This window comes from Gymnoscopelus braueri (genome assembly GCF_963280865.1).
Source record: "Gymnoscopelus braueri genome assembly, chromosome: 16".
Lineage (NCBI taxonomy): Eukaryota > Metazoa > Chordata > Actinopteri > Myctophiformes > Myctophidae > Gymnoscopelus > Gymnoscopelus braueri.
Window position 1 is genome coordinate 31494768 of NC_137616.1, and position 24741 is coordinate 31519508.

Genomic DNA, 24741 nt, shown 5'->3' on the forward strand with positions numbered 1-24741 from the left:
ATCCTGCAGCCTCTTCCTCATGGAGTCCATCTGGATTCCTCCTCCTCATCATATGGTGGACATTTTGCCCTTACTTCATACTCACAAATATGAAGTAAGCGCAAAATGGCCACCATGTGAAGATGGTCAATGGACTACACCCCACCCCGATAGCCTAAGTGAGACGAAGGTTGACGGAAGGTTACCGGCTCGAATCCATTGACGAACCTGGGTGTTTTTGGTTTATTCCAGTTGTTCTCAAAGTGGGGTCCTTGAGTTGGCTCCACAGTTTAACCACTTTAAAGCTATACTGTACATCGGCTATTTAAAAAAATAATCTTGAAAGAAATCGGAAAACTTTGGAATGATTTTGAAACACAAATCTTGTACGGAGGGTAATATTTTCTGATGGTGGTCCGCAGCCAAATACATATTAATTTGGGGTTCCGTGACATGAAAAGGTTTGGGAACCAACAGTAAGAAGCATTGTTCCATCCACCGCTCTACAGGATGCCTTTTAAGAAAGGCCCTGCATGATCAAGCCCTAGTGGCTTCAGTGGAGCTGCTCAGCGGCCAGCCGGTGGAACAGAGTGGTTGGACCGAGCAGCTCCCAGGTGGCTGGCCCCGCTTTGTGGAGCTCCGCTCTGATTTTCTCCTCCGTCTTTGTTGCCGTGTTTTGTTTTCAGCTTTAGATGTTTGTACTGTGGCTTGTTGGTAAGGCTAGCCAGCCATGGCATTGTCCACCAAGCTGAGGGGACAGAGAGGGTGAGTGACACGGGGTGAGGGGGGGGGGGGCAGAGGAAAAAAGAGAAAGCGAAAAGTAAAAGAGGGATCGGGGGGGAAAAAGACAAAACTCAGAGGGAAGAAAAGAGAGAAAGAGAGGTACTTCATGTGATGTGTGTAAATGTGTCTGGGCTGTTTACTGATGAGTCAACTCTGTAATTCAAAATCCTGAGTGTCATTTCAACTTAGATGGAATATAAATGGACCCGTAAGAGAGTTGAATTGAAACTTGAGATTAATTGGCGGTGTGACAACGGCATGTCAAAAGACAGACTTGGTCAATTAAATCAGGCTTAGTTCTCTCTCTCTCTCGCTAGCTCTCTCTCCCTCTCTCCCTCTCTCTCTCTAGCTCTATCTCTCTCTCTCTCTCCCCAACTCAGAATTAGGATAACTTACAGTAGTGTCTGGATGTGTGTGGTGGTATAGGGGCGGTGTCTGTCAGGCAGTGTCTGATGGGAAACAGAGGATGCGGTGAGGGTGAGAAACTGATGCCAGAATAGAGGTTGACTGCTTGAATGACTCTGGTTCAGTGGAATCATGTGTTCAAATAGCAAGAGGAAAACATCCAAGCTATGGCAACAGAGCAGAGCAAACACACAAAACATGACCCTGGAAGCGAGAGCATGGCTATCAACAATTTTTATTATAAGGGTAAATATCACACAGCTTATTGCTTATGGATTTTGTGTCGTATAGTTTTAACATTTAGTCTTCTAACATGGTGGCTATAATTGAGCGGCTATAATTGAGCTGCAAGTACTGAAAACTGCCCACAGATGAAGAATGTTTGCTTCGCTGAAACATGCTGAAAATCAATACTTGATTTACCCATGTTGTTATTAGATGGTTTCCGGTCCAGTTATTACACAGAGTTGTCGATTGTGCCTTTTTTGCAACTTATTGTTTCTATTGTTGTTATTATCAGGAGAGACAATACATTTATGCATAGCAGTGCATCATACTTCACAATACAATATTTCACATTGTCTCCCTCGTGAGATGGCAGCAATAAAAGGAGAATAAGAAAAGTAAAAAACAAAGCGCCTTTTTTGTTTTGTCTAATTTTAGTTTGCTGGTTACAAAGTCCAAGTTCTCAGCCTCAAGTAGTGAATAGTGATGCAATAAGTTGGCACGATGTGTCATTGTACAATTTTTTCCAATACTGTCTTCTGTGTAGACACCTAGCCAACGGAATGCTTCTCTTCTGATGGTACCTACTGTATATCTCATCCAATTGGGGGGCCTGTGGTCATTTTTAGAGGTCCTTGGCATGGAAAAGTAGAAGAGCAAAATGATGGGTGATCAAAATGAGAAACATAGGGTGCATTCGGAAATACACTTACAGTACACTGAGAATCTGCTCCAATCTCAGACCATTCTGGTTTTGACGTCATAGACCGCTTTGGTATCAGTTTCATTTTCCTTTTTTTTAAAGAGAAGAATAATAAAGGCATTTTATGCCTTTATTATGATAGGACTGTTGACAGTTGGCTGACAGGAAAGGGCGAGAGAGAGATGGGGAGTGACACGCAGCAGCGTGCTCTGTCAGGCTACACTGTAGCCTACTGTACTGTAGGTGCCCGGACTGCTAGCGTAGCGTTGTCAGTTCATTTACGAATGGTCAGTAGATAACCCATTAACTAACGCCGCTATTTTCATCTTTTAAAATTCATTAGAATGAACTTTAATTCACCCCATCTAAACGGGATCATTACCTGTTTTGTTACACATACATGTGTGTTGAATGTGCTGAACAAGCTGCAACCATGATTGTTGTCCCGCCATTATTATGACGGGACAACCCGTCTTTTCACTCGAAGCGGTCGCTTTACTCTCTCACTCTCTCTCTTCCATGCAGTGGTGGAAAAAGTACTCAAATGTTTTGCTTAAGTAAAAGTAGAAATACTCTGTTACAAGTAAAAGTCCCGAATTAAAATTTTACTTGAGTAAAAGTACAAAAGTATTGGCATCAAAATGTATTTAAAGTACCAAAAGTAAAAGTACTAAAATATTTGAAAATAGCAGATCTACAAGCTCACAACGCAACGACTTGTGAGCTTCTAGATCGGCTATTTTCAAATAGCCTATGTATAAAAGAGGGCTAAAGTGGTTGATGTATGTTTTATAATATAATCATTTATATCTGAAAAGTAACTAGTAACTAAAGTTTTCAAATAATTGTAGTGGAGTAAAAGTACAATATTTGCCTCTGAGATGTAGTGGAGTAGAAGTAAAAGTATTGGAAATTGGAAATGCTCATGTAAAGTACAAATACCTCAAAATTGTACTTAAGTACAGTACTTAAGTAAATGCACTTTCCACCACTGCTTCCATGGAGTCAGACAGGATGTGACATCACAGCAGCACTGTCCCCGGAGGGGTGCTTGGATCTCTTTGAAGTCAGGGCGGTTGTTAAACTGAGAGCTTCATTAACATTAATAGAGGAGATGAAAATATTCTCATCACATATTCCATTCTCCACTGCTGCTGTTCTTCTCCATCCATCCCTCAGACACGTTTCCTTTCCATTTCTCGCTTTCTCGCTCTCGTCGGTGTGTGTCTCGCCACCTGCCTGTATAAAGGGTGGGTGGACAGACCGGGGGTCTTCCATGATGGCTAAAATGGTTTCTCTTTAAAATTGCAATTGCATTATAACAAACTTTTAAACATTATTATTTTGATCAATTATGAAAGATCTTTATTACTTTAAACAGCACTACTAGTACAAATACAGTAGCCTATAGCGATAAGCAGATTAAGCACAAAACGATTAGACCTGAACTGTAGTGTGATTAATTAACAATTACATTAGGTCTCTTAAGCTAGATCACAGGTTGCACCTCACGTTTTCATTATGGCTACAATGATAATCCTGATTATTTTGCTTAATATTGTAATCACGATTATTAATCGCAATTGTTGATGATGAAGATTTTTGGTTTTGTATTCATTTACTTAATACCTTTGTCCCTTATCTTTGGCCTAATGGTCTGTAGCGACGTCTGGGATTATATTGTGCCTGTGCCTCATCCCTCTGATGGATGGTGAGATATGAAGCACTATCTGCTTATCTCGTTTAATGTAGTCATGGAAGATGGAGGGAATGGAGATGAAGGAAAAGGTACAACAGCTGACCAAATAAGATGTTTGAATTAATTGCCAAGTTTCACATTATTGAATTTGTTATACAAAAGAAATCACGATTTTCAATTATTTTTGATTCATTGTGCTACTTGATAGTGCTACTTAATAGGTACAGTGGAGAGAGTAGGGGAGTGACATGTAGCAAATTGTTCGGGAACTGGGGAACAGCAGAAAAAAACATTTAACTTGAGCATAATATGTCAGATGTCTGAGCGCCACATACACAAACAAGCATTGAGTAACTGTTTCTTTTTTATTTTAATTTTTTTAGGTTCTGTTCTGCAGTGGTTCTCAAACAGGTTATTTATTTATTTCAAGGGCGCCCAGTTTGGTTATGTGTTAGGCTAAGGACCCCCATAACTCTTTGAATTACGGGTCCATTTGGTTCCATCTGCTCCTTACATCAATGGGACAATCAAAGTCAGGAGAAAAGTAGTCGTAATGTTTTGCTAGCCAGCAGCCCAGCACTTGCTGTTATTTCTGAGGTTGGCAAGTTTGCTTACTTTAACCTTGTAGATTAGAGCAGAACGATCCCAACACTAAATAGCTTCCATTAATCCATTAAGACCAGGAACGCATCTGTGTCATTTTAAGATGTCTTTGGCTGTTCAAAAATAGCAGATATACAAGCTCATCTCCTATTTATTTTTTTAAAAAATCGTGGAAAATGTATGCAAATCATTGAATATATATTTTCTACGTGAACAACACTATTATTTTGTGATATGGATCGCCTTGGGTCTGAAATAAAGATTGAATTGAATTGAATTTGTAACTCAAATCTTTGCTTCTGGGTGGTCCCTGCCCAGGATCAAAAATATTTTGAGATGGGGGTCCGTGGCCAAATAAATATCATTTTGGGTGGTCCTTGAGCACCACTGATATATAGCAACGTACGTTTTTCAGAAACCAGTTAGGATTTAGAAGACATTTGTAGATGCGTTCCCGGATTGAATGGCTTAATAGGGTTTTATTCAATGCGATGATGTGAATGATTTCGAGAAACGAGCTCTTCCTCAGACTTTGTCAGAGTCTGAGGAGGAGCTAGCTTGTTGCTCAAAACGTCACAAGAGTGTCTGTGTATGTGTCTGCAGTAATTGCTTTGTAGGTCATAAGGCTATTAGAGCCCCTTCCACGGCACTAAGCAATAAAACTTGTTTAAATGTAGTTCTGAAGCCTTTGCACAAATCAGTAATGCATGATTTCCTGTGTACAGTGCATTCAAGTAAAAGTCCCTGATTCATAGGGTGGACGGGCAGCTATACAGGCAGACAACAAAGTTAGTGCTGTGATGTAGTTAACCACTTAAATACATATTATATACTTTGTTGACCGGGGTACCTCGGTCACCTCGGGTCACCTCCTTTCTGCCCTCTACACCAGATTTATTCGCCGAAAATAGCTGATCTGCACGCTCACAGCCCAGAATAAGGATGCTAGGGTTCATGTAGTCCAGTGGTTTTCAACCCTTTTCATATCAAGGTCCATTATTTATTTGGCATTTGAGCCACGGACCACCATTTGATGAGATTTAGCCTCTCAGACCCAAGACTTTAGAATATTTTGTTGTCATTGGACACAATTCCACGCTGTATTGATGTTGGTACCATAGGAGAAATGACAGGCAAACGTGGATCAAAATAGCAATTCTTTAATTAAGTAACGCAGATGTTTAACAATAATTTAACTCTTGAGAGCGTAAAATAAAACCAAATGGACCCGTAAGGGTCCATTTGGTTTCATTTTACACTCTCAAGAGTTAAAGATCTATGGGTTAATTTGGTTACCAACTCTCCATCTTTTAGCTGGGGACCACCTGGAACCCCCTCAAGGACAACTGGTGGTCCCCGGACCACTGGTTGAGAACCACTGATGTTGTGTAAGAGGTAGAGTCATAGACAGAGTGTGTGTACTCTATGTGAGAGAGAAAGAGAGAGAGAGAGAGGGGGTCCGTAGGAAGTGATGTTCTCCCTGGAGAAGTTTTAAAGCACTGCCAAAATAGACTCTTTGCAGTGAACACTGTTTGCGGTGTATTTAATGTGAGTGCTTGCACTCCACACACTGAGACTTTTTTGGGGGCTTTTTGTTTTGTTTTGTTTTGTCTCTCTTAACCCATTACGACCCTACAAAATGCCCATCAGTACTTTAGTTCTCGAACCTTTTCTGCCAAGGACCCACAAAATGATGTATTTGGCCCCCATCTGAAAATGTTTTGTGCCAGTGACCCCCTGAAGAGAAGATTAGTGTTAAAATATTCAAAATATTTCAAACACTCACACGGCACGAAGTGACGCGCTGTGAGCTGGTATGTCTACTTTTTTTTGAGAACCACTGTTCTAAATCCTAAGAGTTTTCAGAAAAAAATCATGTTGAAGCCGGTTTTAACGGGTTAAATACAAACGTGGCATCCGGATACAGTGAGAAAAACAAAACAGCCAAAGGTAATATCCCTGGTGGTGTTATTGTCGACAGTCAACGGACCAGTGAGGGACAATGATCGTGTCATGTAATGTTAGCTTTATTGCACGCTACAGCGATGTGTTCAGAGGGTTTTTACACTACAGTGACTTGTCCCTTAACTCCTCTCTGCATTAGGCTTCTGGTTGGATTCCTCTGGCTTCTAGCTAGCTGAGCTGTGGTCGGAACGGGATAAGACAGCCTAGGCCTCGGGTCGAAATGCACGCACGCACACACACACGCACACACACGCACACACACACGCACACACACACGCACGCACACGCACACACACACACACGCGCGTCTGCTTGCATGGATGCTTTTTACATGCACATACCCTATCTCTGAGAGATACATACTGTACAGATGTGTGCTGTGCACGCAAACTGCTGTATACTTATTTTACAAATATTTATATGTACATCCGCTTTTCTTTCTCTCTTTCCTGTGCGTGTGTACTGTACACACACAAACATGCACATTGTCCCTCTCTGTCATTGATACACACACACACACACACACACACACACACACACACACACACACACACACACACACACACACACACACACACACACACACACACACACACACACAGCCTGCGGTGATTGATTGTTAGTTGGAATGTTACAGGCCAGAGTTGTGGTCTGTCCAGTGGTTTCGGAGCGCCATATCATTCCATGGCAGTGAACAAGGGCTCTCCACCAACTTCCCATCGCACCACACACCAAACAACCACAATCAGCAACACACGCAGCCATGCAACAAATACCTTGTATTGCTTGAACTCCAGGCTGGAGTGTTTAAATGGCCTCAGTGATTGATTCCAGGCCGTCCGAAAGCCCTCTGACAGCACATTACGTTGTACGGGGGGGTGTTCTCAACCACGTTGGCCCTATATAGTTTGTTGTACGAGATTTTGAAAGTCTTTGAAAATGTTTCGCCTATAATGACATGCCCAACATAGGGACTCCAGGGTTTATGTGGTTAATATTTCAAATAGGCTTTGGCTTAGTTTTTCACTTTGCAAACGTGAAAACACTGGAGGGATTTGTTTCTGAACCAGTCAGGGTTATAGGCTATATGTACGTTCAGAAGAGAGGGATTTAACAGTTCCATTCTAGCTCCATTCTGGGTGGGCTGTTATTATTTCCATACTGTATAGCAGTCATGCTAACATTTTCTTGTTCTAAACCTCTGTACCCAGTAGCAGCTGTTGCATAATCAGTGTGCATCTGTCCATCACCCAGGGCAAACTGCTGGAAAAAAATACCCTTTTCCTTGCCAAACTCACCTGGTTCAACAGTTCAATCCTTTAATAATTTGACTGTATTTCAGTGACAGTGACCCATTAGTAAATTGTACAGTTTTCCTTTTCTTTTCCTTCCTTTCTTTGCTCCACTAAATACATTTTTGAGTCTGATAAAATGGCAAGCTGTGCAAAGGCTATGCCTACATTTGTTTAGGTGTTAATTCGATTGCAGTCTCTCTTCTTGTGTTAAAACCTATAGTCAACTGAGAGAAGGTACTTAAGTGAAGTTGTTGAATAGTTCAGCTTATATCACAAGGGCATGTATTAGTGATTAAGGTGTGTATGTAGGTACTGTACATCTTTATAGCTAAATATTTCACAGCTGATTTTAGGTGGTTTTCTGTGTACACTACCCCATGCATGCAGATGAAACTGAATTCATACTTGGTGTGATGCTTTGAGTCTTGTAGTATATTCTCACTCTAGCACATGTATTTTTAAATACACAAGGTGAGTGGATCCGCTTCCCCACTCAGCGCTCTTCCCCAAACGCTGTATTCACACATCTCATATTTATTTTCCTTTCCCTCTGCATTTTGGCTCTTTTCACCCCCCCCCCCCGACCCATCATTTTACTCTATTTTTTCTCCAATAGCATTGGCTCTCTTGTGTCTTGATCTCTTGAAGCTCCAATAGCATTGGCTCTCTTGTGTCTTGGTCTCTTGAAGCTATGTTGAACACTTTTAGCACCTAAACAAATTCAAAGTGGATTTTGCTGCTATATGATCATCCTTCATGGAAGATGTCTAGTCTAGTGCAACAAACAATGTACGTGTCACCAAAACCAGTTGGAAGTGCTTCCACCAGTGGATGAAATGGGTGGTAAAGCAACAACCAGGTCTGTTTCATATAGTATTTGCAGTATATGTGTTGAAGACCGGCTTTTTTCAGCGGAGAGATTTGGTGTCGAGGGGAAAAAAGGAGGCGACCAAGACACCAAGTATAGAGCCCTGGGGACAAAGATCCTTGAATAGGTCTTAATGCTGTGAAAGTACCTTACTGCAGAAGTGTCCTCTCTCTTTCTCTATCTGTCTTCCTGATGGGAATATAAAGGACTGATGAAGAAGGTAGGGGCAAAGAGCAGGAGGAGTTGCAGGGAGAGAGACAAAGAATGATGTGATGGTCCTGCAGAGAGAGAGAGAGAGAGAGAGAAAGATTGACAGAGAGAAAGGAGACGTAGAGAGAGAAACAAAGAGAGAGAACACGGCAGACATACTGTAATACCTTAGATTAATGTTCTTAGCATTTCTCTGCTCAGCGGGAATGGGATAACGACAAGAATAGAATAGAAAATGTCTGCTGGAATCTTCATGTTCCAAAGCCCTGTGAAGGTGCAGTGACGTGCTACTCAGCGCAGCCGATAGAACTAACCGGTCCCAGAATGAACTAGAAAAAGTGCTCCTCGGAGCACAGGTTTCCGCCAGGTGCTATAATAGGCCAATGTGAAAAGGGTGGCATTTCTTCTTAGGACTTTCACGGCAATCGGACACTGCATTCATGATTTGAATCATTTTGTTCCAAAAATGTGTTTTGCTAAATTAGACCTGCTGGTGGCGCTATAACAGGCCAATGTGAAAAGGGTGACATTTCTTCCTCGGCCTAGTGGGAATGTGCGTGTGAAATTTCACGGAAATCGCAAGCTGCGTTCATGATTTGAGGCATTTCGTTCAAAACAGACCAATCCTGCAGACTTTGGAAGCCAACCTTAGCCAATTATGGAATATGGAAAATCGGACAGATCCGTGTTGATCACATGACTATAGAGATACTGTGTACCGATTTGCATGACGTTTGGATAAAATCTGTAGGAGTAAATGGGTTTTGCACAAATCAGCCTCCTGGTGGCGCTATAACAGGCCCATGTGAAAAATTCTGAATTGGCATCCAGGGAGTGTGTGTGCACAGTTTCGCAGCGACCGGGCCAACGGTGCCGGAGATTAGCTGCTCGTGGACTGACAGGACACACGGACGGAAGGACGGACGGACAGGGTGCAAAACATACTCTCTCGCCATGCCTTTCGGTCTGGTGGAGACAATAATTTGTTTATATATTTCTACATTTTTGCATCCTGATTTTGTAGAGTCTTAGACTACAGATTACCAATGTTTTGAAATCAATTAAAAAACATTTAAGCATAAAAAAGAAGGAACAAAAAAAAAACTTTAGATAGTTTGTGTTTATTTCTTATCTGACATCATAGATAACTTTTTCTTTCCCTTTCATATTTTTCAAATTTTGAAAATGTGCCCAAAATGGGGACGCCAGGGTTAATGTTGTTAATTTACCTCTGAGTTTTATCTTCCCTTCTCTCTGTATCTCCCTGCTTCTTAGTGAAAGGTATTTTAGCAGGCTGGTGGGGATCAAACAAAGCACAAAGTGGATTTCAAGTCTTATCAGTTAATGAAGGAACACTGGATGTGAAAGTCCATAGGGCTTTATTCAGCTCTCGATGAGGTTGTAGAGGAGGTGAATTAATTTCCATCTATTGCTTCAGTTAAGTCTTTGAGTGTTAGGATCATAATGGTCAAATAGTCGAAAAATTTTTGTCGTCATACGACCAATAGTGAAAATGAGCTTATTATCGCTATTTATTTATTTTTTTCGTTTTTTTTTAAATGTTTTTGTGTGTACAATACTCCTTTATCTGATGTAGTCGTTAAACATGTTGTCTGACATGTTGGAGTCTCAGGCTTATCTCACATTGTCTTACACTGCACCATTATATTGGTGCAGCAGTACAAACATGACACAAATCTCAGCCAATCAGTGAAGCCGATTGGCTGTGGCTCAAATGAAATGCGAAGCTCTGCCAATCCGCAAAGCCGATGGGTCGGGTTGGCCAATCAGGGAAGCTGATGCCCACACCCCTCCCAAACTGCGAAGAGATTTTGAGGCCGGTTGGACGCAGCCCGAGATATGCCAGTGACAGGCAGATAAACAGAAACAGGTTTCGTAACGTAGTAGATGGATAGACCAGTCACCAAAGGGCACCGGCCTACTTGGAAACGTTAATAAATAATGATACCTGAATTTCCTGAAATGTATATAGCGTTTTTTTAAGTACTCAAAGTCGCTTTACATATGTGTGAAATGTATTCCCCGCCGAGTTATGCAATACTCGTTTTTGGCCCTTTGACAACGACATTACTGCTGACCATTTTCCAAGGCATTTTGGTTTGCGGTTTGTTTGATTTTCTTTGTCAAAGTTATGTTGTTATTGTGTTTTTTAATTAAAAGCAAGGAATTGATTTGAATAATCAAGCTGAAAATAGAAAAGCAGTATCTATTAAGTCTTTCTTCCTTTCTGCTATGTTCCTCTAATATAAAATCCTGAGATGAGTAATGAGTAGATCATATGAATAATTAATTTGAGTTTTTGTTTAATAATGCTTGCATAATAAGGCTTCCTTCCCTCCCTGCACTGTAATTACTGTCTTTTCTATTGAATGTACTTGCATCCTCATTATTGTGAAAATAAATAAAATAAAAAATGTGTTAATTTATTGAGAGTGTAAAAATAAACTTTGAGGACGGTATGAAAATGAACTTGCAGAGACTTGGAACTCTCACACTTCAGCCATGTGTAAAAATGGTCATAAGGGGGGTTATCAGAGTTACATTAACATTCATGATCTTACATTATAAGCTTTCTTGTAGATTCTCTGCCCGACTCAAAGAAATTAGATTATTACTCTTTCACAGATTTAACAGGAAAAACTAAAAAGAAGAGCACATTCAGATGCCAAACGAACACAGTAAAACCTTCAGTGATAATTCATCAAATTGTTACGGGTGCAGTTCGTTACATTTGCACAGCACACTCACTCTCTCTCTCTCTCTCTCTCTCTCATTGTCTTTGCAGTGAACAGAGTATCTGCCAGGCGCGGGCCGCTGTCATGGTGTACGACGATGCCAACAAGAAGTGGGTCCCCGCTGGCGGCGCCACGGGTTTCAGCCGCGTTCACATCTACCACCACACGGGCAACAACGCCTTCCGCGTGGTCGGACGCAAGATCCAGGACCATCAGGTCAGTGAGTGGGAACTGGGGGTTCGGGGCAGCATTTTAGCAATGCTCCCATTGTAGATATAGTATAGACCCTTAATAAGACCTGAGAACGTGTATGTGAGTGCGTTTTTGCGCGTGTACTGTACATGCATGCGTTTCTGCTTCTGCATAGCATCACGTTTTATTATATTTCTTAGTGTGTGCCAGTACAGAAAGTACCTAAATTACTCCTCACAATATAGCAAATGCTTGAAGACGAGTATCTAACCAGATCAAGGCACGTTATTTACAGTACAAATGTGTGTAACTCATTTCAACATCATAAGGCAATTCAAAGTGCTTTACATAAAACATTAAGCGTTAAGACATCAGAACACACAGCATAATGAACAGTAAACACATTATAAAAGGTCATTTGGAAAACAACAAAAAGAAAGAAAATGTGTAAAATTACAGCACAGATAGGCAGCAGCAAACAGGTTTTTTGCTTTGATTTAAAAGAACCAAGAGTTGTAGCAGACCTGCAGTTTTCTGGGATATGTGGAGTTGGTTCTGATTCTGGGTACAGAATGCAGACCTGTCCCAGACGATGGGATGGATGGATCAGCAAGATGTCTGATCTTGTACTACATCATGTATCATGATGTAGTACAAGATCAGACATCTTGCAGACAAGGAACTTGTGTGTGTGTGCGTGTGCGTAAAATGTCATGTGTATGTGAGTGAGAAACCGTCCAACCCACTGAACTCTTCGCCAGAGGCAGCAAACACTGGCTCAGCAATCCTACAATCCTCTCTGTCTTATTTATCAGCTCTTCCATGTGGGCAGAGAGAGAGGGGAGGATAAGTACTGACTACTCCACTCTACACTACTCACAGAGGACTTCATTTATCACTCCCGCTGGACTCGATGTCCTCTAGAGCCCGACCCATGCCATATTTTTGGATCCGATCCATGATTTTGTAGAGTCATAGACCACTGTTGAAAATGTTTGACTGATATTTTGTCAGAAAGTGCAAAATGTTCTAATCAAAAACTTGGATGAAAAAGAAGATTTAGGAAAAAAACAAAACAAAAACTTGCTGCTTCTATTTTTGAAATTTATTTTTGAGGTTTAAAGTGGTAAAACATTGGGACACATCGGCTGCATAATTCCCAATACGGATGTGGTCAACAGCAAAATAATGACATTTCGGCCCAACCGATATAGTGGTCTGGCTCTCCTCTCTTCTCTTCATCTCTGCTTGGGGTTAGGGTTTTAGGGAATGCATCTACTAACAACTAGGTGGTCACATTTTCACTCAACAGTCCACCCACTGCTAATTAGCTACTGTAGGTACCTCCAGGTGTCTGTGCAATAATTTGAATTATTTTGTCATTTGACACAGACTGTAGATGTGTAAAGTGCTGTGGAAGAATATTCTAATGACAGGCTTCTCACTGCCCTCATTTAGAAACCCCCCAGGATAGCTATTTTTAAACAATTATTTTACAGCACTTTTGCCTTGGTAGACTAGATGGATACACTGAGCTAACGAGAGGCAGAGGGAGGAATGAAGGGAAGAAGAAACGGATTCATAGAGAGACAGGGTGAGACTGAGACATTTCATTTAGTTTCTTTCAAAGCTTTTCTTTCTCCCTATCTTTTTCAAAGGAGATCTGGCCAAGTTACGTTAGTGCAGAGAGTAGTACAATAAACTGCCTAAGTTGAACCCACAGTGTCATTAATTACATTTTGTGCGTGTGTGTCTGTGTGCGTGTGTTAGTCCATTGGTTCTCAAAGTGGGTCCTTGGCAGGGTACCAGGGGGTCCCCAGCTAAATAAGTTAATATAGCGTCACAATCATTTTAACCATTATTGTATACTTTGGCTATTAAAAAATTGCAGATATACAAGCTCATAACGCGGCACAGAGTGCCGCACTATGAGCTTGTTGATCTGCTATTTTTGAAAAATCTTGAAAGTTTGCTCAAATCTTTGAATATATATATATATTTTAAAGCCAACATTTTAACTCAAATCTTTGCTTCTGGGGGTCCCTGGAACAAAATATTGTGAGATGGGGGGTCCCTGGCCGAATACGTATAATTTTGGGGGTCCTTGAGATGAAAAAGTCCAATGAGCCACTAGTAGTCACATGATAACTTTTAAAACGTTATTATTTCCTCCCCACACACATTTCTGTGTGTTGTCCTCCCCTCCCGCCCAACACTACCTGCTGATAGGTGGCGCCCCCCGCCCCAGCCAGTGACAAATATCACCCTCCCGCCCGGCTTCCCTACCCCGAACACGGGCCAACTGTGCACCTCAGTGGATTCGAACCCCCAGACTCCTTGTTGGTGGGCAGCTACTTTAACCGCTGCGCCACCCGAGCACCCTACATGATAACTTAAAGGGTAAGACCACTTTGGTAGAGGTTTGGGTTGTGTAGTTACCTTGCCATGATGTAACTCCAAAGGTGGACAAGAAATCAAAAATAATTGCTCCATTGATTAGAAATTGATAATTCAAAAAAATGATCCTCATTGACTTACATTGTACGGTAAAACAGCTCTCAAAGTCACTCTTTTAGCACATAAATGAACCCAAACATAGCTGATTCAGACAATATAGAACATCACCAAACCCAGTACTGTTTGTTTTTTTAATAAAAATGTGAACTTCCTGTTGATTTTACTATTTGAAGATCTGGATCCGGATCCGCCGATCCAGTCCGGGTTTTCTTTACTTATTAAAAAGGAAGTTGACATTTGTATTTAAAAAAAAAACAGTATTGGGTATGTGATGTTCTATATTGTCTGAATCAACTTTGTTTGCGTTCGTTTTTGTGCTAAAAGAGTGACTTTGAGAGCAGTTTTACCGTACAATGTAAGTCAATGAGGAGCATATTTTTGATGATCAATTTCTAATCAATGGAGCAATTTTTTATTTCTTGCCCACCTTTGGAGTTACATCATGGCAAGGTAACTACACAACCCAAACCTCTACCAAAGTGGTCTTGCCCTTTAACACATTGACTGCCATAGACGCAGATCTGCGTTCTATTAAATTAATCCGTGGACTGCCAGAGCTGCGTTCTGCGTTCTATTGTTTAATTGTGGTTTAATAGACGATCGCGCTGTTTTCTGCACATTCCGAGATCAGGTTCCCTTTCCACTTACTTCCGACTCACCCGGATGCAAAATTCATTGGGTTCCGTTTCCGGTTTCGGTTTTAGCTTGAAAAATGTCGTTTTTTCACACGGTATAATAAACGAACGGAGAGCTCCGGTTGTATATTTCTTTACTTTGGACGACAAACAGTTATCGTCGTTGTGTATACCAACGATCTGAAACCCGATCATAAGCTAAGCTAAGCTAAGATGCCCTGCGGAAGCGGGCGGAAATACGTCTACAGCCACCGGATATGACATTTGCAGCCTATTTGGGAGTGGCAGAGAGAGAGAATGGAGACGTAGAGAGAGAACTTAACTGTTTGAGTGCTTCTCTATCCGTCGTGCGTGTTTATAAACACAGCCAGACAAACTTCTAGCCGATGTATCGATACGATATCAATATCTATGAGGCTGTCATCTGGGATTTGGGTTATTGCAATATCCTGATACAGCATACTGTAAAAACTGTCTTCTCCTTCTCTCAAAGGCTGCACAGTAAATTGGTAACATTTTCAGAAATTACTGTATTAGACTGTTATATATTTGAGTGAAATGAACAAACAAATCTGTTTGGTCATCACATTCACATTTCTGATGATCTTTTCTCTGTATTTTTTATGTATTAATATATTTTGAAAGCACCATTTCTCATTCCCAACATATCGTCACATTATCGATATCGAGGTAGTCGAGGTTTGTCAGCAACTCCAGTCCTACCCTGGATACATTCTTTTCAGCCTCCTGGCATACATTCATTGAGCAAGGCATTTCCCATTCTCCAGTACTGTGTGTTCTTCAGGAGCACCATAACAGCATAGAACATTTGCTGATAATGGTTCAACAGCAGCTTAATACTTTAAGCGGGGCTCAAAACAGACAGTTTCCCACATGGGACCGTAGAAAATGCATTTGTGACAGTCAAAATCGTTTGGGGGCTGGAATCGGCGTTCGCCTTCGAAAAGCAAGGAAGTCTATTTTTGTGCTGTGAAAGCTCTGCTGGTGCAGGAACAGACAGATGCTCACATGCAACAAACACCAGTCTTATACTGTTGTTATGAAATGCAATGCTTTCTGTTAGGGCTGGGCAATATGGACAAAATCAAATATCACTATTTTTTTTGTGACGATAATATCGTACTGTGAATATCTGTGTTCTTTTTACATTTTCCAAAATATTCAAAATTAGTCAAAACTAGCAGATCTACAAGCTCTCATCATGACGTGTTTTGAGCTTGTACAGTAGATTAGCTATTTTGAAGAAAATACATTAAATTAAACATTTGCCCAATATACGAATGCCAGGATTATGGTTAATTAAGAATGTGTGTAGGCACTATTCTGCCTCTGAGACTTGAAAATAAATAAAAATAACTTATTAGCAAAGAAATGTATTAAAACTAGATGAAGTGCCAGTGACTGGCAGGCCGGGCTGATAGTTGGCTTTCGTGGCTCCGCTGTTATAACATCCAAATTTTTTTCTTCGCCCTCCATAGACCGAGCAGAGCGGGAGCTCGGGTTACACTGGCACCATTCGTCTTTACGCTTGTCAGACACTTATTATATCAGGCATTCATTCATCAATAAATGAATGGTTATGAGAATCCCTTCCTGCCTGCCAACCAGACAGTGTAATGAAGATAGAATTTGGTCGTGGTGTGGTTTGTCTTACTGGGTCAACAGATTGGTCTGGATGGTTGAAATAAACACAGCTGGTGCTGGTGCTGGGCATTTGTTTTCCATAAGCAAACAGGCGGGCGCCGCGGTCCAGTAGATCTGTGCACTGACCCCAACGGTGTTGTGTCTTCAGGAAATGCAAACTTTGACCCCCATCTCAGTGTTGCTATGTGATCTAATCATGTTTTCTTTTATGGAATAATGTTCTGCAGCGTACCATGGTACTTCCATGATAACCACTGAACAGGATGACTGTGGTTGTTATGGGGATATCCGTGTTATCATGTTATTTCGGTGTAAAAATGACATTGAAATATGCACGCTTTGAGGGTATTTCAGCCCCATCAGCTAAGCGGTGAAAGAACATTTTTACATTGTTAGTATTTCTGCTATTTAGTTGAGGTAGAAGAAAGAATATACAGGGCATCCATGCTCAGTCATGTAAACCGAAAACAAAGTGAGGGAGTCTCATTAATACTTTATGCCAAATGATGGGAAAATTGGGAACGTCACAACTCGTTAATGCCCTTTGGTGTCGCCGGACCAAATGGCATGAACTGCCGCTCTAATTCGTCATCCCTTTAACTCTGAGACAAATTGAGGAAGGTGTTTCCACTTGGCTGCATGCCCAGGACACTTAAAACCTCATTGCTAGCATCTGAAGCAGAGCTGAGAAGAAGTTGAGCAAGTGGAGAATTATGTCCCTGGGCAGCGATGTCCCAAATGTTGTTGTGTGTAAATTAGATTCGAGGGATATTACTGTAGACAGAGGGTATATTATGCCCATGCTTTGTCATCTTCTCATTTGCACATGCACATATAATAAATGCATGTTTATCTGTGAGAGTTAATACTTCTGTGTAGTGTATTGATCATTGATTCACATTTACTTAACTTATAATAATAGCTTTTGGAGATTCCTCTTGTTTCCTGACTGAGTGGTAGCTTGATCGATATATCCCACAATAGTCTGTGTGTGTGTGTGTGTGTGTGCGACCATGTTTTTTAACAGGTGCAACTGCAACAAACATTTTTTTACAAGTTACAGCACATAATTCCAAGCTCACAGTATAGGGAAAAGATAGACTGCAATAAATTGAAGTGGCTTTTATTTCAGTTTGTCAATGTGAACGTTTCTTGGCTACTGCTGATGAAAACCATATCATATAAACATGCTGATATTGACTCTCCAATGTAGAGTTAAATCAATAAATTCCATCAACTTGCTTTGCTGAACTCTGTCTAATCCCCTAAGGTCCTTACACAGTGTGACGAATAAACAATGTTTCACATCAAGCTATTAATTCGGTGATGCCTCATTCATACACCTTGATGCTTTTATTCGCGGTGAAAAATCGACCTTGTTTCAGAAAATAATTAACGCTGCCTTATCATCGCGTAATATTCATGTTCTGTGTGGATGTACTCATGACACAAACGGCAGTTAATTAATTGAAATCCCACAAAATAAACGCTTGCAGTGTGAAGGAACCCTTCTCTGTGTTTTGAGCTGACTCAAGTTTGTAACAGCCTTTCTTTAATACAGTGGTTCTCAACCAGTGGTCCGGGGACCAACAGTGGTCCTTGAGGGGGTTGTAGGTGGTCCCCAGCTAAATGATGGAGAGTTGGTAACCAAATGGACCCTTATAGATCTTTTAACTCGTGAGAGCGTAAAATGAAATGAAAATGTTACGCTCTCAAGAGTAAAGTTATTGTTAAACATCTACATTACTTAATTAAATAATTGTTATTTTGATCAACGTTGGCCTGTTATCTCTCCTATGGTACCAACATCAATACAGCATGGAATTGTGGACAAAATCGTATCCAACGACAACAAAATATTCGACGTTTTGGGAGTCTAAATCTCATCAAACGGTGGTCTGTGGCTCAAATGCTGAATAAATAATGGACCTTGATATGAAAAAAACAAACTGCCGTAATATAACGATGTCTACTGTTTTTCACCCCCCCCCCCTTCCCCCCTGCTCCTGACTCCTCCCAGGTGGTGATCAACTGTGCCATTCCCAAGGGGCTGAAGTACAACCAGGCCACGCAAACCTTCCACCAATGGCGCGACGCCCGCCAGGTCTACGGCCTCAACTTTGGCAGCAAGGAGGACGCCAACGTATTTGCCAGTGCCATGATGCACGCCCTGGAGGTCCTAAACTCACAGGACACAGGACCAGGTAGACCTCTACCACTCACCTTTACAGTATTATGCCTTGTAGATGAATTACACTCTACCGGCGCTGTCGGGTGGAAACCTTGTACTGTTTGTCCAAAACTGATATTTTTTTTTACAGGAAAAAAAACCAAAACGATGTTCCAATGAATCCAATGTAGTTATCATTTAGTCACAAGTTCTTGTTAATACTTTGCATTGGTTAAATATTTATAAAACCCACAGACCACTTTCAACCTGGTGTCCCTATTTTAGGGATGTAATTATAGGTGTAAACAAAAAATATTTTACCATATTGTTTACTTTTTTCATAACAAAAATAGCAGATCTGCAAGCTCAACGCATTGAGCTTGCGTGAGGCGTTGTGAGCTTGTGGATCATCTTTTTTAGCTTCTTTTGCACAACACTGTCATGTAATAAAGTATAAAATGGCATTGTCAAACATTTATGGGGAAAAAAAAAACATAAAAGGATTCCATATGAAGATAAAATACAAGGTTTCTGCCCAACCTATATGCTTTATATGGACTTATATTTATGCTGTGATTCAGACCTGTGTTGAAGCATCGTAACAAAAGTTGTCAAGTGGTTTTATCCAGGGTTCTGCAGAGTCACTCGCCATCTTCCCCATTCTTCCAGACTCCTCCTCATTCCCTAGCATGCCTTATACATCTGTCTGCACTTGTAGAGTGTTTAGACAAGATACTAGAATGCTATCTAGATGCTCGGTATGTTGTACACTAACGAGAAGTATGTTACAGTATGTAGATGGGTGCTAGGTTTGATGTCTACCTGCTATCCTAGTTAACTTTGTTGCACATACTTGTTTTCTTGGCACTCTTAATTCCTCGACCACTTGCTCTGTTGTTGTGCTGTGTGACTAGGGTTCATGGCGTTTATGCCCATCTTGCAGTCGCTCTGGATAAGAACATCTACTTAATGCCTATTGTGAAGGTACATCTGGTTGTGCAGCAGTGGTGACAGTGGTAACTGAACACCTAAAAACGATTGTTTGGGTCCTGTTTTCTAGGTGTTTGTGACATAAGGAGATTTAGTTATAATTAATTGATTAAATCCAAAAGCACTACGGTGGAATTCACCCTAATTAGCTAACATTTCCTGTTCTGCTGCAGGAGATGGGTTGAAACACTCTGTGCCTTGCTGTCTCTTTACTCATCTGTGTATAGGTACAGTATCTGTCTATAGGTACAGTATATGTGAGAGAGAGAGAATGGCAAAGAGGGAGCGAGGTATGATATGCATGAGGGAAGGAGAGGCGAAAACTCTTGATGCTGTGGGGAAGGGTCTATTAGGCTCTGTGCATAGTACATGGTGTCATATGTGTTTCCGATTCAAATCTGCTGCCGAGCCAATCAAACAAAGGTATGGGAAAATCAGCAGAACACGGGTATGCCACCATCTGGAAACCCAGGACTACAGTTATGCACAGAGCCTGAACAGACTGGATCCTGACAGCAACACTTGTGCTGTCAGTCAGGGACCAGTGGGTTGGCAAATGAATGATACTCATCATATCCACAGCTGATGGACGTATTCATTTGTGCCATTATGAAATGGTTAGTCAGCTGATTGGCTGGTTGATTTCATTTGCATACGGTCTCCTGTGGCTCTGTTCAATTTCAGTTGCTGTGTGTGTGTGTGTGTGTGTGTGTGTGTGTGTGTGTGTGTGTGTGTGTGTGTGTGTGTGTGACAACAGTTAACCTCTTAAAAATATAAATATATTATATAAAACAATTATACACACAACAAAGTTGTGTTCTTGTGACACTCGTGTCATGACCCACGCCCACCCACCCCTCTCCTGTGACTCTGTCCTCCTCCCTCAGTCATCTGTCATCACCACACTCTAATCCCATCCGCTAATTAAACACATAGTAGTGATGTGCCTCGTTATGCTAATGAGGTGCTAATGAGGTATGTGTGTGTGTGTGTGTGTGTTTGTGTGCGCACACACACACACACACATGTGTTTCCTATCGTGTTTCTACATGTTTGTGAGTGTGTGTCATCATGGTTAAATGAACTGTGGTAATGGCCATTGTTAATTACATTTCACAGCCCTCACGACGAGCTGCTTCCTGTTCACATGTTCCATTAGTCCCTCTCCCCGATGCTTTCTGCACCTACTGTGTCATGTCGAATGCAAAATGTGGCTAACACAAGACAAAGTTTAGAGAGTCTGAGAGAACTAAATGAGATGGGAGAACAGTGCACATACATCATTAGGGCTGCTGTTTGCAGTGATGACAGCCTGCTAACATATCACTGCTATAAATTATTCATTCAATTTATACTGTACTTTGTCATACAATGAATAGCGTAAATGACCACTTGAAATGATGATCCATGAAAATAGCACATCTACAAGCTCACAGCGCGTCACGATGCGACGCGTTGTGAGCTTGTAGATGTGCTATTTTCATGATTTTTTGTGAAGATGTTTTTGCCTATATAATAATATGCCCAAAATAGGGAGGGACGCGAGGTTGTAAGTTGAAATGTCTGCAACGCAAAGATTGTGGCAGTTTTATTGTCACATCCTACCGACTAGCTACTAATCTCCACACGTTGAATTACAGCAACACACTGGACCAAATTTTACTTTGTAAATAAGGAGCATGAGCATCTCAATTTGCAGTTGAGATGGTTTTCACAATGAAGATTAGTGACAGAGCTCCAGCAGTTGCACGTAAATAATTTACTCGTACATTGCTGCACTGTGTTACAGTAGTTGAGCTCCTGAGGTTCTTTATGTAAAAAAGAAATATCAACATAAAGATGAACTGTAGAATACTTTTCGTTGAGTCCGAAGTCTGTTTGTTTTGGCTGCGGAACTTCTTCAGCTGCTCTTGTAAATGGCACAGCTGAAGACTTCTGCCTCCAGCTCTCTCACTTTCTCTCCGTTTCTTATTCCGTCTCTCTCTATTTCTCTCTCAATGTTTGTCCTCACTTGATCTCTTCTCTCTCTTTCTCTCTCTCCCTTTTGTCTTCTCAAGCTCTTGTGTTTTTCCCTCTTTTCCCTCATTTGAACTATTCTATCTCACTCCATCACTGTCTCACTCATCCGTCATCCCCTCATCTCTCCTTCCCTTCCTCCCCTCTCGTCTTCGCTCACTCCTTCATTCCTCTTCCCCTCATTACATCAGTGCTGAGATTGTTATGGCTTTACCGTAGCGTCGCTCCACCGCTCCTCTCCCACAGTGCTAGACGCCACCCGTCTGCACAACACAGCACGCTTCCCTGCCGGGGGGGGGGGGGGAGCTTATGGCTCTTTTTCCGACTAGGAAAGGTAACCCAGAACCTTCCCTGGCATGAAACTCTCCATGACCCGTGAAGTTCTGTGAGCTGTGATGTTTTTTTTTTATTACGTTTCCATTATATAACCACAACCACCCCTGAAGTGGGAGGTGCGTCATACGAAAAAACGAATAAAAAAGTCAAAATAGCAGATACACGTTGTGAGCTTTTAGTATTGCTATTTCCGAAAATTGTTGAAAGTATGTTATGAGTTCTGGGTTCCGCCTCCAATGATTCAGTTATTTCATATTGCTAAGTTTGTACGTATCGGGAAAATCAATCTTTAGTGACTATATGTAGCACCGCTTGGGTGTGGCAAGTCGTGCGTTAAATACCGGGAGCTGATGGTACTGTAGGTGTTGCGCTCCACCTCAGCAATCCATCTCCCAGGGGTCTAGCCCATTGTGAAACAGGGATAGATTCCCACGATCTGGCTGATACAGATAATATTATTTGTTACTTATAACCTCTTATTTATAATATTACTATCTTGGTGACTTTCTGCTCTATGCAGATTTAAAGGGTTGGATTATAAAATAAAAAACGTGTCAATATCAGTCGATATTTCATAAATAAGTAGTAGTATTTTGGGTGAATATGAAATCTTATGTATTATGTTTTGAGTTTTATGACAAACACCCCATATTTTATACAAAACTAAAACTAACTAAAAATCTAAACAAACAACCCCACTGCAAAAACGACTTAAAACTAAACCGAAAACGAAGAGAAAAAGAATGAAAACGAATGAAAACTGCAAAACTGTAATAACCTTGCCCAGAGTTTTCATCTGGTATTCCTGTCCTGACAGCTGCTGGGAATGGCAGCTATTCTAAGTCACGGTCATCTTTGCACGCAATCAGTCACCCGCATCCCTCCATCACTCAGTGGGTGATGAAAAAAAACACTTTGTACATAACGCCTGTTCTCCTCTTGTCATTTTAGACCTGCAGTGCATAGTGCTGGAATATACAGTACTGTATATACTGTATTTATTTTCTTAAATAATAGTATGTATACATATGAATAATACATTATTCTACATGTGGTAATCCAATATTAAATGCATCAGCTTGCCGTGACTGTGGCCTCACCTTGGTTCTCTCAGCATTGTAACTGTCTGGCTGTCGCACAATTTTACACCTGATTAATACTTTGACCTGCAACGTACAACACAGTACTACACTCTTTCCCCCTGTCCTTTTCGATTTGTTTTGCTTACTTGAAATGTGTGTGTGTATTTGTGCGAATCCTTTCAGTAATTTGCTGGTTTTGCAGTGGATGTCTTCTTGTTATTTTTTGTGGCTGTGAATATCATGATAGAATACTGCAGTATTTTCTGTGGGAGAATCTCCACCCTCTCCTCTCCTCTCCCCTCCCCTCCCCTCAGCTGTCATGCTAGGGGTTCTGTTTTTATTTGTTGACCTGGCAAGAGGCCACCTCTTGCCAGGCCACAAGAATGTGTTGTTTTTTAATAATCTCCTTGGTTAAATAAAGGTGCAATTACAGTGAGGAGAGAGAGCACAGTTTCATGTGATCCCCCCACATCCCCTACCTGAACAGGCGTCCACAGCGACCAGAAGGAGGCGCTAATGCAGCAACAAGGATGCAGTCCCCCTTCCAGTTTTCCCTCCCATGAACACTGACAAATGTGATTGTTGGAGAGCCCGGCCAAGCCGGACGCACCGCTGCTGGGAAATGGGAATCTAACCCAGGTCTCTGAGGTGGTGGTGGGCGTTTTTTTTTTACTTTAAGTGGTTCCCAAACTGCCCGGGACCCAAACTAGTGAAAACAGCAGATCTACAAGCTTGCAGATCTGGTATAGTCACTAATCCTTAAACATGTGTTTTCTAATTTAGGGAATTTTATTCATGAAATTCTTTTTGAAAAATGTTTGAATTTGAAACTCGTTTGAATTTGAAAACTTTTGTGGAAATCTTTAGATTTTTTTTTTTTAAATAATAATTAATGAAACAAATTTAGGAAACAAAAAATAAAGGGGTATTCACTCGCGACCCCCGAAAATGGATCCGCGACCCACAATGGACCCTTCGCTAAGCCCCACCCACTCCATTCTGTGACTGGTGGTGCGAAGTTAGTCACACCCAGGCCTGGCAGCGCCTGGCAAACTTTGCTTCTCACCCATTGACTTGCATGTTAAATGATGGTTTTTCCCCTTAAAAATAATCGATCATTTCAGGAGCAAGAGCTTCAAAATCTCTTCTAAATCTAGTCTACAAGGCCTGCAGTAGGCTATGCACTGGACAAATGTGCATGACATTATTTCAATAAACTAAAAACATGGGAAATGTTAGAGGGAGTAATAGCCATGGATACACGACGGTCGACTGTCACGACCGTCATGGATGAACTTCAACCTGGTGTTTGCACTTTCTCCATTTATGGCCCGTACATCTACATAAACGTTCATATTTCAAATATAAAGTGCTTATCCCATGGCCACGGATGTTACATTAATGTACGGGCTCTCAGAAGTACCCGTATCATCCGTATTATTCAATAAAAAGCATTTTAATCTGATCGGTGGCCATTTTCTCCATGCGCTTTCAACTGAGCGACCCTATCGGTTTGTAGGTGTATTGCACTCTGATACATTATGAGAAAATGGCCACTGATCAGATTAAAATGCTTTTTATTGAACAATACAGAATATACGGGTACTTTTGAGAGTCCCATGCATAATTTTAACATCCGTGGCCATG

The 24741-nt window shown here is 41.2% G+C and overlaps 1 protein-coding gene across 1 annotated transcript in view; it reads left to right on the plus strand.

The window, feature by feature from the left end:
- Positions 1-24741, plus strand: part of enah (ENAH actin regulator) — a 152805-nt gene that overhangs the window by 64005 nt on the left and 64059 nt on the right. Inside the window, 2 exon segments of the mRNA XM_080452976.1 lie at positions 11542-11707; positions 18521-18704. Coding sequence (XP_080309102.1) covers positions 11542-11707; positions 18521-18704 — 350 coding nt within the window.